Raw genomic sequence first — 15,453 nt, 5'->3', positions numbered from 1 at the left:
GCAAACTTCTCCAGCCTTTGACATGTGCTATACAAATTAAATAGAATTGAATTTAGATACACATTTTCATAATGACCCATGGAGGGAACATGAAAATAAAACATGAAAGCAACAGTCACAGGTATTCTGCAGGATTGCACCGTATTCCTCACAAAGAAAACCCTGCATTTTAAATAGTTAGACATATACTTAATTAACATTGAGCTGCGACTCACACTGGCTTTAGGTGATTGTATCTATTTCACCTGAACAAATGTAATTTATGAAACTTCCTGCGTGATGTCTCTATCAGTGGATTCTAATACATGTGTAATTACATTCATTGGATTTCAAAGAAGATCAGTGTTACCTTTGTCCTTCATGAAGCGCTGTACGGCTGAAATCCTTTCCAACATGTGTGTAAAGCATGCAACAACTATTGAGTCTTCTTGGCAAGTGCAAACCTCTCCAGCCTGACTGAAAACATGCAGTACTCGAGAAGAGTATGATTACACCCTTTCATTCCTGTTAAAAGACGGCAGTGCTCATAGAAGATTTATTTCAGAAAAGAAAATGAAATCCACTTGTTTAAAAATATTATTTTCTTTTAGATAAGTGATCATAAGGAGTGAAGTGTACACAATACAGATAATATTATTGTACGGTCATCAGGGTCACTTATCTGACAATTTACTCTAATTATTTCACATCAATGTCAGTTTACGTGGGCCAAAGTAAATCACACAGTTCTACAAACAGCTTAGCCTTTTGTTTTTAGTCAAATTAAAGATGTCAAAAAAGCTCCAGCAACACTTGTAGTATTAAGATCAACTTTATTTACTCGATACGACCGACACATTTTGTCTTGAAACACATTGCAAGCACCGTTTAAAAAGGGTAGGCATGGATTTGAAAAAATATGATGAAAAAAATCTAACTGGTAAAAAAATACACAAAAATAACCAATCATATGCATTGACATATTTATCAGCCAATGAGGCAAATTGCAAAGGTGGGCTGCTGGGTTAGCACTGACAGGGAGGGGAGGGGCGTGTCCAACAAAGGCATGCATGACACCATATGACATCCTTGGTACTGTAGTTGGTGAAGTTGTGCCAGAAAAGCCCCAGTTATCTGAACTTCTTAGGTGAATGTCTTATTTTTAGTCAATCATATCTCATTACATTTATTATAAGCCACACATGGACTTGGTAAGATTTGAGTTTTTGCAGTGCAGGCTCTAAAATCTAGCATGTAAAATATTATTGTATCAACAAAATGTGGGCTTATGTGAGAATGCCGATTACCCAATTTGTGTTTGTGACTAAAACAAAATGGAAAACATTAAAAATGTGTGTTATGGACTCTTTAAATTGTAACAGGCAGCAATCAAAATGGAAATTTCATCTTTAAGATGTTTGAAGTAGATGCTAATTCAAATGCTTTACCAATGTTTTATAAAAAAATGTATTAGTCAGATTGTAATTTAAAAGCATGTGCGTGAGATGCCTCCAATGATCAGTGAAAAGTGTTTCTTTTATATCAGTTTGAATGACCTGAGATGAAATACCCGTACTGAGACTGAAGACTGATAATATATGTAGCATTAGATCACCATGCTTTCCTCGTCGCTTATAATGACTAATTCACGTGTTCATGATGTATTCATGTGTTTTTTTGCATGTACATGGAGATGAATTAATGCAGACAGTACTTTACACAGAACATTTTCATATCTTATTCATGTCAGCATGCTCAAGGTTACAGTGGACATAAGTCTGATATCTGCATGTTTTCAATTAGCTACAGTAAATCCGTTTGTAGCAGCCTCGTTTCTCTCCTTCGGTGGCTCAGTGTGAATTTTCTCTCATTTACCTCTGCATCATTTCCAATTCTTTGACTATCAAACTATATTTTTAATGGCACTGCTTGTCTCCATCTAGGAATGCCAATCATGTTCTACCTGGTCAGACAGTTCAAACACAAACTTGGCCCTGCACTGCGCACAGATAGCCCTCTGCACCCTGAAGCAAAACACAGAAAGATATTACTTGTCACTGAATAGAGGTAAAAAAAAAAAAAAAAAAAAAAGTTGAATAATCCCCGGAGCTGCAGAGTTGGAGATTATGAGGCAGCCAAATTATGCTGACAACTGTGTTGCAGTGAGTCCTGAGCGCGGTGTGTCTGACACTGATAAATGCCTCTCTGTGGCTGCTCAGGCAGCCTTAGCCGTCCTCTCTGAGCGGCAGAGAGGTGTTACGGCTGAGGGAGAGCGAGTTCTATTACTATGGCTCAGGTTGGAGGCAGATGAGCAACAATAGGTAAATGGGCTGAGTTGAAATTAAACCTGGGAGAGTGCAGATATTTTCTTTTTTCCGCATTGCTGCATCTGTAAACAACGAGGCACTTTCCATAAGGGGGGGGAATGTGACTGTGACTGGTGGAGCGGCTGCAGCGGCAGCAGCAGCAGCAGTCGCCGCAGCCGAGTAGTTTGTTCACAGCTACTCCCCACCAGTGTGTCAGCTGTTGTTAGATCACAGATCGGCCTGCATCGTTCCTGGCAGTGTTGTTCTCTCAAAGCTCAGAGGTGAACGGAGCTGAATGTGAAAGAAAAAAAAAAAAATCCCGTAAGCCAGACTTGTCTCTCCCCCCCGCCCCCACCCCCACCCCCACCCAAGCCCTAACCCCACCCCCCTGAGGCCAGCCTGTTCCTGCATGGAAGAAAAACAAATATGGACTCAGCTTGATTGCATAAGCATTCATCCAAACGAAAAATCACTGACCTTGTTTTTAAGAACCACCATATTTTTTTTTTAAACTGCCTCGACTGCATATGTCTAAGGAAAGAACACCAATGAGTCATCACTCCAGTAGGTGGTTAAGAACAGCACGACTGCTGTTCATGGTTGCATTCATATTGCTAAAGCAGTCGCATGCAATGTGAGTGTGTCGTTTCAGGTTCATGCGGATGCCTCTGTGGATCCTCACTTATTCGCACTGTTGTCCTCTGGGTGCATATAAATCTGGTTAATGTCTGTGAGTGCTCAGCGGAGAGAAAGCCCACTTCTGAGATTCCCACAAGCGTCACAGTAAATGTGGCAAATTATTTCCATGCCCAATGAGTCTGCAAAGTGGCAGTTTGTGTCCAAACAAACATAAGTAACTAAACAAGAACAGCACTAAAAAAAAAACGACTGAGAGAGTGGAACCAACCATTTCTATCAGCAATACGTGTTCAGTTACCTGGAATCAAAATAGATGTTGACCAACCAAGAGTGTTTGCATTTGTTTTTTTTTTGGTTGCAGCCCGTGTTCAAAGCTGTACTCTGAATCTCACATGGAAAACTTTGCACTGAAACATTGTTTTTCTAATTCCTGTGAAGGTCTTCAAAAAGGATAGGGAACTGTGCATAAAATGAGGCCATGCTTAAGTACTATGGATTCACAATTTTTACTACGAAAGACTTGTTACATTCTGCAGGACCAAAAGGCCCATGTGGTAATATACTTTTACCCTTTTATGTAATCGTTATAATCTTGATACAATGATGTACGAGCACCATTTCAATTTTCATGACATATTTAACACAATTAGAAGAAAATTAGATATGTCAATATATCGACACAGAGCTCAAATTGATGCCACATATTCATGTTCATTGTTATGAATAGTCTTCATTTAATCTGTGTGATTTCTTATTAGAATTAATTTGATTTAATAGATTTAAATAATGGTGCATTTAAGTTAGCAACAAAATCTGAACTTGTGTCTGCTTTAGATATACAGGGGGGTTTATTATGTTCTTATATATCAATAAAAGCAGGTCTGTATCTAAACAGGAAGTAAAGCAAACTTAGCTCAAGATATTACTAAATAAATACATAAAGGCATAAAAAAAACTCCTCTGCAGAGGCTTTGCATGTCAGTGCGTGCTCACAAACTTTAAACTACAGCAGCAGCCCAAAATGTGCATGTTCTGCAATGACAGTAGGAAACCTCCCTAAGAGGGCCCCATCTGACGACACTATCGTTGCGTTGCTAAGCGTTGCATGCATAATTGCTGTGAAAACCAAAGTTTGTCAATGAATGTCAACAGTTAACAAATGAAATGATCTGTCTGTAGGAGAGAAAACAGAAACAGTAAAAAGGAGGAAAAGGAGTAAGCGTCGTGACAGTGACAGACATAATGGTGATACATGGCGGGTTGTATTTTTGCCTGGGTCCCCAACAGACTCTAGAATCACCACTGTCCCTCTGTTCAACTGTTCACTAATATTAGTTTGCCCTAATATTCATACAATCGTGATATCATAGCCCTTTTTTTATTGCTGAAGTTGTGTTTTGTGAAGTAACACATAATACAACTGTCAAATAAATAAAGTGGTGTAAAAAAAACACAATTCCCCTTGAAATGTAAGATATGCACTTGTGTAAATGTACATAACTTCATTCCAACACAGTCATTTTCAGTAGAGGCAGGTACACAAAAAGTTTCATCAAGGTTAAACCATTCCTTAATAGACCCCCACATTAAGCCATTTACAGTTGCATGTTCCCCGTTTCAGTTATGGCTATGCAAAGTGGAAAATGGTTACAGCAATGTCATCTGAAAGACACAAAATGGCTGGTATGACCTTCAAATATGGGGGGGGGGGTTAATCTCGGAGCTTTAGTGTTACACATTAGGCTGTGTTATCACATTTACCCTCAGTCACAGATGAACAGTCAAGCTGCAAGGTAATGACATCCAGTTGTATTTAACCAGCCGCTCAGCCAGAAACGCAGTCATGGCTGAGGCAGCCACACTGTCAGTTAGAGGGTGTATCAGTCTACAAGCAAATCAGACGGCAACTTGCAGCCACCAGGCAAGTAAGCATGAGAGTCAAAGAGACAGTCAGCTAGCCAGTCAGCCAGCCAGGAATCAGTAGGAATAGATGGAGCTGGCACTAAGCCAGTTTGAGCTCCCTGTAGAGGTGCTGCGGTGATTCACCTCCCTGCCTCGCTGGCCTGGAATTGATATTCCACATCACCATTTCAGCGAGCCAAACACATTTTGGCAAAATGTAAGAGTGTTGTGTTAGGTTAAGTAGGACAAAATGAAGAGTATTCTGTGTGGGTCTGTTGTATCCCAGCATGCACGGAGAAAGCCTGAAAAGGTCTATGCTAAGCTCAGACGGATACTCCTGCTCATTATGCCCAAATATCAGTGCGTCTGTAGTCTCTCTCCGACAGGAAGAAGAGCCAGGAAAATACATTTTACTAACCCTGAGATGTGGCTTAAAAAGTCTCTGATTTATGTCTGCGATGGAAACATTTCTTTGAGCTTCTCCTGATTGCGGTGATTGAATCCAAATGACGACATGACTTGCAAAGAAATTGTGACCTCATCAGATAAACTATGACAGGAAAAGGTTAAAAGTGATTTAAGCAAGTGATAGATTCCTGAAATCATTCAACTTTGCCTGTATTAAAGGTGTTTAATCTGTACTGAGCTCTATTCACCGAAATATGTTCCTTTGCTCAGAAATAAAATTGCATTCAAGTGTACAAAAACAACAATCCACAAATGATCCTCCTTTGTTGTCTTCTAAAAATAGCACGGCAACAAAGACGGTACTTTTACCTTTTGTATGCTCGCTGGCAGGGACTTTCCAATTGAAAACCTGTTCACACTAAAAAGACTGTCATTGATTTATAAACGAGAATAATAGCTTAAGACATGGTGTTGCTATGTTGCTTCATTTTTACTGTCGTGGTTAGAATTAAAAGAACCTGACACCAGATTCATGGCCATTATGAAGCAAGGGCAAAAGTATGTTTTATAAGTATCATACAATCAAATTATATTGTATGACTTAAAAGGATTATATGGTAAAACTTCAAATGACCACTGTGTTATTTTTTATATAGTTAGACATTTCTGTGAGGAGCCTCTCCAGGGGTGCGTGGGAGAGATATAAGTATATGCCAGGGAGATACATAAGGAAAATTCAAAGTTAAAAGCGCAGGTATGCTTCTGTTCTAAAAGTAAGAATACATTAGTAACATAGATTTACTACAGCTGAAGTGTCGCACAGCTCATGTAGAAGAGATGTAGGTCGCTTTCATATATGAAGTCCGGTGGACTTTCACACTGCACTTTGTCAAGCGCACCAAAACCTGTCAAATGTTGTGTACCATGGTGGCACCTGCCACTAATTGGGGCTGTCGCTATGGTCAGTGGCTACTGCACATCCAACCTAATGCTGCACTTTGACTCGAAAGTACGCACAGTGGAGGAATGGCATCCCGTAGCGCGGTGCAGTTTGGCAGCATTTTGATTGATGAAATGGAGATTAAGTTGCATGCAGGCTGTCAGGTTAAACTGGAATATCGACCGGACCATTGTGTGACTAGATTTCGCACAGGCACAGGCATGAGCTGAGAGAAGCTCAGGAACACAGACTCTAGAGAAACAACAAGCATACAGGAATAGCTCAACATGTGTTTAGTTTGCCAAAGCAGATGGTCATTAGTCTTTAAACTTTAACAAACAGGATGATTGAGTGGATTTGATGGGTGTGTCTTGTAGCTTTTGGTGTTTGATGTTCTAGTAGCTATTTCTGGCTGCAGCACAGTATTCATGGGGTTTGGTGAAAATGAACTAAATTACACGTCAGTCTTTGGATACACACAATTCTTGTTAGTAGCATTAATTATTGGATTATTCGGGTCATTTCCTGGGTATTCTGGCAATTAGAATTCACAAAATGAATATGCGCACAAAACCAAATCAGTAACAACATCATGTTCAACAAACTAGGGAGAGAATATATGACCATTTGACCTAGTAGGAAAATTAAACAACAGACAAAGAGAAAATATTTGTTCATCTGCAGTTTGTCAAACAAATGATTTTAGGAAATCCACTCTTTCTCAAACAGTTTAGTACAATATTTACGCCTCCAGTTCAGAGGAAAGCTTCTGTAATGCAATGTACAAACACAGTGGCTCAAATAGTTATTGAATTAACATGGATAACACACAGCCATTTTTCACAGTGAAAGTAATACAGCAAACGCATTTCTCTAAGAGTTAAGTTTTTTTTTACCTGAGCATTACAGCAAAACATGTGCTATGTATGCACTGTATAAAAAAATGTAATAAAGTACCAGCTCAAGGTGGTAAAGTTCAACAAAGATTTAATATTCAGCCCAGTTTTGCAGTATTGGCAAAAATAACTATCAAGGTTGTCATAGTTACTCTTGCTTTTTCCAACCATCATTTTTTTTCCTTCACCAGGTCAGATGGCATCATTGCACGACTAGCCAGAGTGACTCATTTAGTGAAGTTTAAAGTCGCTCGTTAACCACCATTACAGAAGCAATGTTTTCGTGGTAAAATCCTGATGCAGTGAGTCAGCAGTGAATGGGAATGCAGCAGTATTCATTGTTCCACTCATAAGCTCTTGACTCCTGTTCCCCTAATAGGGACGTAGCTGTTGTCTGTGGAAAAAGGCTTGAGATGTAGCCACAATTTCCATACCTATATGGCCCTATTACTTTTATTAAGCAAGGTGTTCTAACCATGCAGTGTTCTGAGACATACTAGATCCCACTTGGAAGCCTACGTGTCCAGGGATTAAGACTTTTTCAAATATATTCAACTCCGTTTTCCTTTGTGTTCCGGGTCATGTTTCCAATTATTTCTCAGATTTGGAATTTCATAATCTTCCTACAAAGATTTAGGTAGACCCCTAAGTAACTCTCAGACTCCTTTGGATTAGGTGTGTACACAACATAGGAAATTGAAATTGTAGGCAACTTTGAATATTTATCGATATGTCGATTGCCTATGCCTGATTCACAGATCACACTGCTTCATTGAGAAAGTATTTTTTTTAGACCAACTACTCTCTGCCGTCCCTCTCCAAACTAAAAAATAACACCTCAGCCTTCTTCTTGGGACTCGGGGAGAGTGCCCTCCTAAGTACTCCCAATCTAACCAATCACTGTCTTGTTCCTCCCACAGCCTTGTCAGGCCATCATTCCAACTTCTGTTTACCCCCCTAGTTTCCTGTGCAAACTCTTAAAAAAGAACTTCTTATTCTGGCCCCATTTGAGTTGCTGACAATATTAAACTACGAGGATGGCAGGTCTCACACTCTGCCCCTCAAATACACCCCCCCCCCCAGTAACTGTGTTGGAAATCTAGAGCTATGGAGCTATTCTTTATCAAGCTTTGGTTGTGCCCAGAATCGGATATTTCTTTATGGATATTGATATTCTAAAACAATACTCAATGCTTACTTGTGAAGTACTCACAAGTACTTAACTTGTATGTCATCAGGTCAAAGGCATATATAAGAGTGGTAGTCTACACAATCTAGGACTGAATAAGCTATGTCTGTGGATGACCTTGATCTACTGGACAACAGAGGCACCATCATGTTGGCTGTCGGGTTCAAATACTCGCTGAAAGATGCAGCTCAGTGAATGTCAGGAAAGGCCTACCAGAACAGTTTAATCTAACTTGTGGTTAATCAATTTATCTAATTAATGGTAGGAGTATACTGACTATTTTTTAAAACAAATTCGAATGTAAATGGCGAATTCTGAATGCAGCCACATCCCCAATAGTACAAGGGGCTTCACACTTATGAAACCACAGTAATTTATTTTTCATTTATTTATTTTTCACTAAAAGGTTTTCTTTTTATATCCACTGTAGGTATAGAGAGGCATATGTCTGCTGAGGAACAACTTGTTCTCTTGGTACTTGGTCTACCGGTCTGGCACTGTTCAGACAGATAAATTTGCTTGGCGTTTAGAATTCAAGAAGAAATGGAACAAGGACATATTGATCCTGACACAATTAGGTGGTTTAATTTTTTTTAATGGCGTTGTACCCCTTCATCTGTTCTTTTACTGTTGCTTGACAAGCTTGTTATGAGAGAATTAGAGCATGTTTTCATGTGCATTCCTATATTCTGCCTGTCTGCATCGGTGTCTTGCTTTGACTCCATGCTGGAGGCTGATTAATTATTCTCAGTGTGAAGGGTGTTTTGGCCCAGAGTGATTGCTGCTCCTCTGTGGCACTCCTGTTCTCTAGATCACCTCGAGCCAAATGAGATGTGGTAGGGAGGAATAAAGGGTCAAAGCCCTCCATCTCAGTCCCCAACCCCCCCACGATTCCTCCCTCATTCCCCTATCCCCAACAGCCAGAGAAAATCCAGAGCTTGGCTGCGAGGAACTCAGTGTCCCTTTGGACGATTTCCTTCTTAAGAGAATCATCCAGTCTGACACCGGAATCTAGTCAATGTCAATATGATTTAGTGAATATTTCATTTTCTATTTCCCAAGTGCCTGCCATGGCTTGGTTCATAGGATTACAACTGATACTTCTCCTTCTTTCACACTTCTCCCTTCTTTTAAAGCTTTAATATTTCTGTCTGCTGAAGGAGAGAACTTTTTTTCCTTTGGTGTACAGAGTTCCGCTGCATAGGATGGAATACTTGCCATCCGTTACCTCTCATCACATCGGTTCATATTGGATGTCCCCGAGACACCGGAGAATCAAACGGCACAAGGCTGAAGAGGCAGTGTTCTGGTTTGCAGTCGTTAGTCACGTCAAAAGCTCGGTAAACAGTCGGAGCAGATAGCAGTTTGTCAGGGCCATGGCAACGTTGGCCGCCCATGTAAATCCTTTTCAAAACACTTTAGAGACTGTTTACTTATAAGAGAGTAACACTGCAGTTGTTGGGAAAAGATTGTGGCATTCATGTAAGAACGTGTCACATCCATGTATGAATTTTTAAACCAAATAGCAACAACAGGCCACTTTTAGACCTTGACAGTTTGTTTGTATGAATGCTGCAGCACATGCACAAACATGTTTGTCCAAAGAGGCAAGGCCTTCTTTACATTATAATTCCTGTTCAGAACAGGTGTGTGATGCGTTTATTAGATGTCAGTGACTCATCTGACTAGTTTTCATTAGTCTGGCAGAGGTAAACAGTATATTCCATAACTAAGTACAATTAAATAAAGAAAACAAGCTTTTGAGATACATCAGATGCATGGGAATGGCGCATTTCGATTGCTTTTATAATGTTTGCCACAGAGGTAAACGTAAACAACATAAACACACATTGATCTGGAAGCAAAACAGAGAGCTCCAGATTCAACCCATCAAACAGCTTTTCCTGGCATTGTAACAAAAGGAACGCTGTGGCGTTTGAAAGTGACTGATATTATGATACCACACAGACTAGAGTCACTCGCTGCTCGTCATAGTTCGCTCGTCGATGCTCGTAATCGCGACGGCTCGCGCTCTGACTGTCTCGCTCTGCCTCACTAACTCGCTTCCTTCTCTCCTCCTGGCAGTGCACACACACCTCTCCTCTCTCCTGCTTGTGTTTGGACAGAGAGATTAAACGCACAGTGGGGGGAACACAGCATGGATTTTTTTGTGTCTGACAGACCACCTTTGACGTTTTAGTCTTGTCTCTTTAGCTTAAAATAAACATACAGGTCCTCGTAGTTTTTAATCATCATCAGTCTATTTCTAGCTCATCATCGTCTCGTCTCCATCATGGAGAAATGCCGTCAAGGAACATTTATTGCACAATTTCTACTTCTACAAAATGACCACTGGAAGGATGAAATTGTTGAAAAGAGGTTTCATATTGAGACACTCACTTTGTTGTGTAATTGCAGGGGGACAGCATGGATGGAGTCCTGTATGTTATTAATGTATACCGTAAAACTTCAATTAATAGCCTGGGCTTTTATTTACGTTGGTCTTTAAAATGACCCTCCCTTTATTCAGGACAGGCGTCAATACGAGACCGGCTTTTAAATATCTTCAAACAAAACTTGTGCACAGCAAAGATTGGGTGGACTATTAAGTTGTAGATTGAAACTAAACATAATATGTAATTGTGTTAAAAATATGGGCTATACATTGAACAAAATGAATTACTAATCTCTAGTTTCATTTTGCTTTTCTATTCTAGCATTTTTCCAAATGTGGACAGAAGTTGATAAATTATTATTTTAACACTAAGGCTAGTCAGGGACTGGGCCTTAAATTCTGATGGGCTTTTATTAGAAATTTTACAGTATCTGAATAATATCATTTATACTTAGATCTTAGATCTTTGCTGTTTTGGGAAAATGCATTGAGCAAATGTTGATGGAAAACGGAGAGCAAGAATGTCTATTTGATAGAAAAAAACAACTACAACATAATTCATTCCGACACACGTGATATTTAGAGTAGTACTAACTACCTCCAAAAGATTAGGATTAATGTCCTCTTGAATATTTTAAAGCCTTATTATTTTTTCCTTTTTATGACTTTTGTAACGGTTTATCATTTCCATTCTGCTGGCTTTCTCTTCATGAATCATGTAATCAATAAAAGACAGTCGTCTGTCTACGACTGTGTTTTCTCTCTCTCTCTCTCTCACTCTCTCTCTCTCTCTCTCTCTCTCTCTCTCTGATTTCTGACAAAGCATAAAAATCGTCCCAACGAGACATCATTTCAAAAAGTTAGACTTGGTCAGCCATTTTCTTATCATAGGATCTCATCGGGTTGTCATAGCTGTTGTATGGGAAAGATAATGTACACTGATATGTCGTCAGATATCATTCAAATACATATTTCTATTCCCTTCCACAGAGACGCATTTATTTACCTTTCTACTAAACTGAAATTATTTTATACATCAGAAGTCAAATGTTTTTTTTAATCGTATTTTTAACTCCTCTTTTCTTCTCTTCTCAGGTACAAGAATATCATCCAGCTATGGACTGGCGGTCCTCCTTCTGGCATGTGGTTTGGTGAGGGATGCCTTGTTATAATTTGGAGAACTGACATGGTTTGCGGCCAGATCTCGCTCTCTCTCTCTCTCCCTCTCTCTCTCTCCCTCTCTTTTTGCTCTCAAAGCGAACAAAAAAATTGCCTGTTTTTTTTTTTTTTTGGTTGTTTGTCTTTTCGCCCCTTCCCACCATGCGGACAGCACAGTTGGCCCTCATTTCCCAGCGTCCACTGCTCTTGCACCCAGCACATTGTTATTAGCCACCGTAAACACCAGTCACCTTTAAAAACCGGTCGGATTACCTTTTGTACAGATGTCGACTCGAACACCATCCGATGTGCAAGGCTCCGCTGTGAAAACAGACTCTAGTTGGAAAACTCTCGTGGAGGAATGACTTTCTAATGGTTTCCACTGTTCCTCTCCATGGTTCATTGCTCAAATGTGAAAAAAAAAAAGGAGAATCTACATTTGTGTAAAATACATGATTCTAGATATATATGTTTTATTTGAGACACTGAGAATTACTATATGTGCTGTATACATCGCTCACCATGTTGGCCATGGAACGTCAGTGTGAAAAGGCACTCTGGCCCTCTCAGAGGAACAAAATATATTCAAGTACATGCTAATTCAGACTGTTAACAAACAACCATCAGGTTAAAACTGGTTAAATTTGTCATTTTCCTTCAGCTGTCTTGGCCATCCAAATGTGCTTACATGCATAAATGAACATCTTATTGGTGATACAGGTGTGCATGCTTCTTGCTCTGAAGTCCTTAAAGTGCGGGGAAATATGTAAAGTGAGCTTCATGGATCAGCACTAATTGGAGTTTGATGTAACAGTATGTTGAATTCCGCTTTATTTTGATGTGCTAGCTTTGGTGTGAAGAAAATAATTCTTGTTCCTTGTCATTTTTTTTTATTTGTATTGCATCCTCAGTAGGAATAAAAAGGATGTCACAATTTATGAGTCATTTAAAATCTTAACATTTGACCGTTGGATGATGAATTTAAATCCGCTTTGCACCATTTTTTTTGTTTTTAAACAGCATGCTCGAGTTGCTGTACAGCTACAGCTGCTCCACGATGACTCTCTGGTGACTCCACGGTGACTGAGTATTCCTCCACTTCAGATCTAAAATACATATATTTATAGTGATAGTTTGTTTTATGTTCATGCCAACACACACACTCACACATTTCCATTTCCAGATGTTTGTTCTGCTGGACAGCGTCATAAGATGCAGTGCAACAAACATTGATTGATTTATCATTGTATATGACCTCCACATGTTCAGAAGAAATAAGTTAGTTGTCGTTGAAATTCTCCCAATTATTTTTTTTTAAGCTTTATTTTCAGATGATATATCCGAGTTTTTTTTTAATGACGCAAAGCATTTATGAGCAGAAGGCTTTGACAATCTGACACAAACACAGACGGAGGTGTTCTTTTGGTTTCATAGCGCTTGGTAAGCTTCCGATTACTACAGCGATGCAGTATAAGCTTCAAAATAAACGGGATTCTTTTGTTGTTGTTAACTTTTGAGCCGAAAAAAGGAAATTGTGCACCATCCATCAGGAAGGCAGTGGTTCCAACTCAAACTGAAACATTTATGAATAATAGAGTAGTTGATTTATGTCTCAAGAGCTGTAAGTGAATGTTGCCCGCCATGAGGATCATGCTGCTGGAGTGCAGCGGTCGCCCTGCAATAAGATCAATATTTTATTTTGGCAGACATCGACCCCTAAGCACATTCATTTTTTTTTTTTTGCACAGTTGATGCCCAGAATTGACTCTAAGCTAACATAAAGCATGATTATGTGACCTCATGTGTTGTACGGTATAATCTAACATTCATACATAACATACAGATGAATTCCTCCAGCGATTACTGAGCTGTGTGTTTTCTAAAAGGCTAAATACTCACCACCCGTTGAGCTTTTATTCCGCTTTGCAGTCAAAGCAACAATCCCTTCTGTACAGTCCTACTGCATTCCCAAAGAACTCTGGGGGGGGGGGGGGGGGGGGGAACGTGTTGATGCAGTGCAAAGGGTTCAAAAGGCAGAGTGTGTGAGGCTTCGGGATCAGACAAGGAGCATCAGCAGCTTCCAGCAGGGGTACAAGATGTGCAGGTGATAAAGGGTGCAACCCTGTCTAATCCCTCAAGTCCAAAATAGCTTCAGGGTGTTGTTTGGACAGTTAATCTAGCATCACCATCATATATAAATATATAAGCAACTCTGCAGTGACTGGAAAACGATTGCTGTGTTTTAAAATGTTATGTATAAAGATTCAGAATGTTTAGTTTGCAGAATAAAGTACAGCTTATTTTAAGGTATTGAGAACGGGATGTTGGATGTTGATTGTGTTGGGAATGTGCAGCAGCGCGTCGGAGAGTGTGCACAGTACTAGTGGACGGTTTTGTCCAACCCTCATGTAAAAAGTTACAGATCTGTACAACTTGTAAATGAAATAATCAGCATGTTAACATGTTTTTTTTTTTTTTTAAATCCATTTAAAAAGGCAGAGGCCAATGATGTTCTGTACTTGTAATAATGGTGTCATGTACTCATATTCAAGTGTTAACAAGTCCAAAAGTGGGTTTTTCATCTCTTGAAAATGAACTTGGATAAAATGTATTTGACGAAAAAAAAAAAAAATCTCTATATATATATTAGAAACATCTCCTTTATAGCGCTTCATCCTGATCTAGGGGACTGTGGATGCTTGCAACGAGTTGTATAACAAAAGACGTGGAGATAGGAGTAGTGATTGATTTGTGATCAGAGTGATTAAAAGTGACACTGAGTAAATACAAAATGAGTCATGAGTTTGGGTTGTGACAGAGGCTGGGTTGCTTACAAGCAGCAAAGACTCTGTTACCAAAGAAGAGAAGAGTTCACAGTGACGGCTTGAGAGCAGCAGTTCCTTCATCCAGGGATGCCATTTTAGAAACATCACACGCATTTCTCCGTTCTGTTTTATATGCCACTCTACCCATCCACTCTAGATGTATTTGTTTCTTCTAATGTATTTCATTTCAATGCGGTCCTGTCTGTTTGTTAAGCTGTCAAAAATTCTGATGAATTCTAGTTCTCTCTTTTTTTTTTTTTTTCTTTTGGTATTGTGTGAGGCTTCTGTACTGGAACATTGCAACAGTTTGTATTATAATGACGATATCAGAATAATATTTAAATAAACCATTTTCACAGATGAAATTCAAACACCGAGGGCTTCCATCTGTTTGCTTGGGAACATACTGAGCTTGAAAAAAAAGAAAGAAAGGGGGAGTGAACTGAAGAGAGTGCTGACAATGGCAAAAAAAAAAAAAAAAAAAAAAAACTGGCCCAGTTTCAAACTCATTGAACAGTTTCTTTGGATTAATCAATTTTCATTTGATAGTGCTGCTAAATGTTTTCTCAAAATCGACCATCCTTCATTAATGCAACCACTCAAATATAAATAAGGAAAAATGAAGAGGATTACAGTAATATGTGAAACTCGAGCAATAATGTGTGTAAGGATGTGTAGCTGCTGATTGGCACAGTTTTGGATGACTTAATAAGCATATGACAACAGACCTAATGTGTGAGCTGAGATAAAGATTTAATTGGAGAAAATGGGAGCTTTAAAACACTTAGGCTTTAGGCTTTGATCCATTACTGTATA

General features: G+C 39.3%; 1 protein-coding gene across 1 annotated transcript in view; it reads left to right on the top strand.

Moving 5' to 3' along the window:
- The window catches only part of vstm2a (V-set and transmembrane domain containing 2A), a 78,223-nt gene extending 63,215 nt beyond the window's left edge, over positions 1-15,008 (top strand). Inside the window, exon 5 of the mRNA XM_020637299.2 lies at positions 11,750-15,008. Coding sequence (XP_020492955.1) covers positions 11,750-11,826 — 77 coding nt within the window. The 3' untranslated portion in view covers positions 11,827-15,008. The remainder of the gene's footprint in view (positions 1-11,749) is intronic.
- The last annotated feature ends 445 nt before the right edge of the window (positions 15,009-15,453 follow it).

This window comes from Labrus bergylta, chromosome 20 (assembly GCF_963930695.1).
Source record: "Labrus bergylta chromosome 20, fLabBer1.1, whole genome shotgun sequence".
Lineage (NCBI taxonomy): Eukaryota > Metazoa > Chordata > Actinopteri > Labriformes > Labridae > Labrus > Labrus bergylta.
This window is presented reverse-complemented; position numbering and strand designations above follow the sequence as displayed.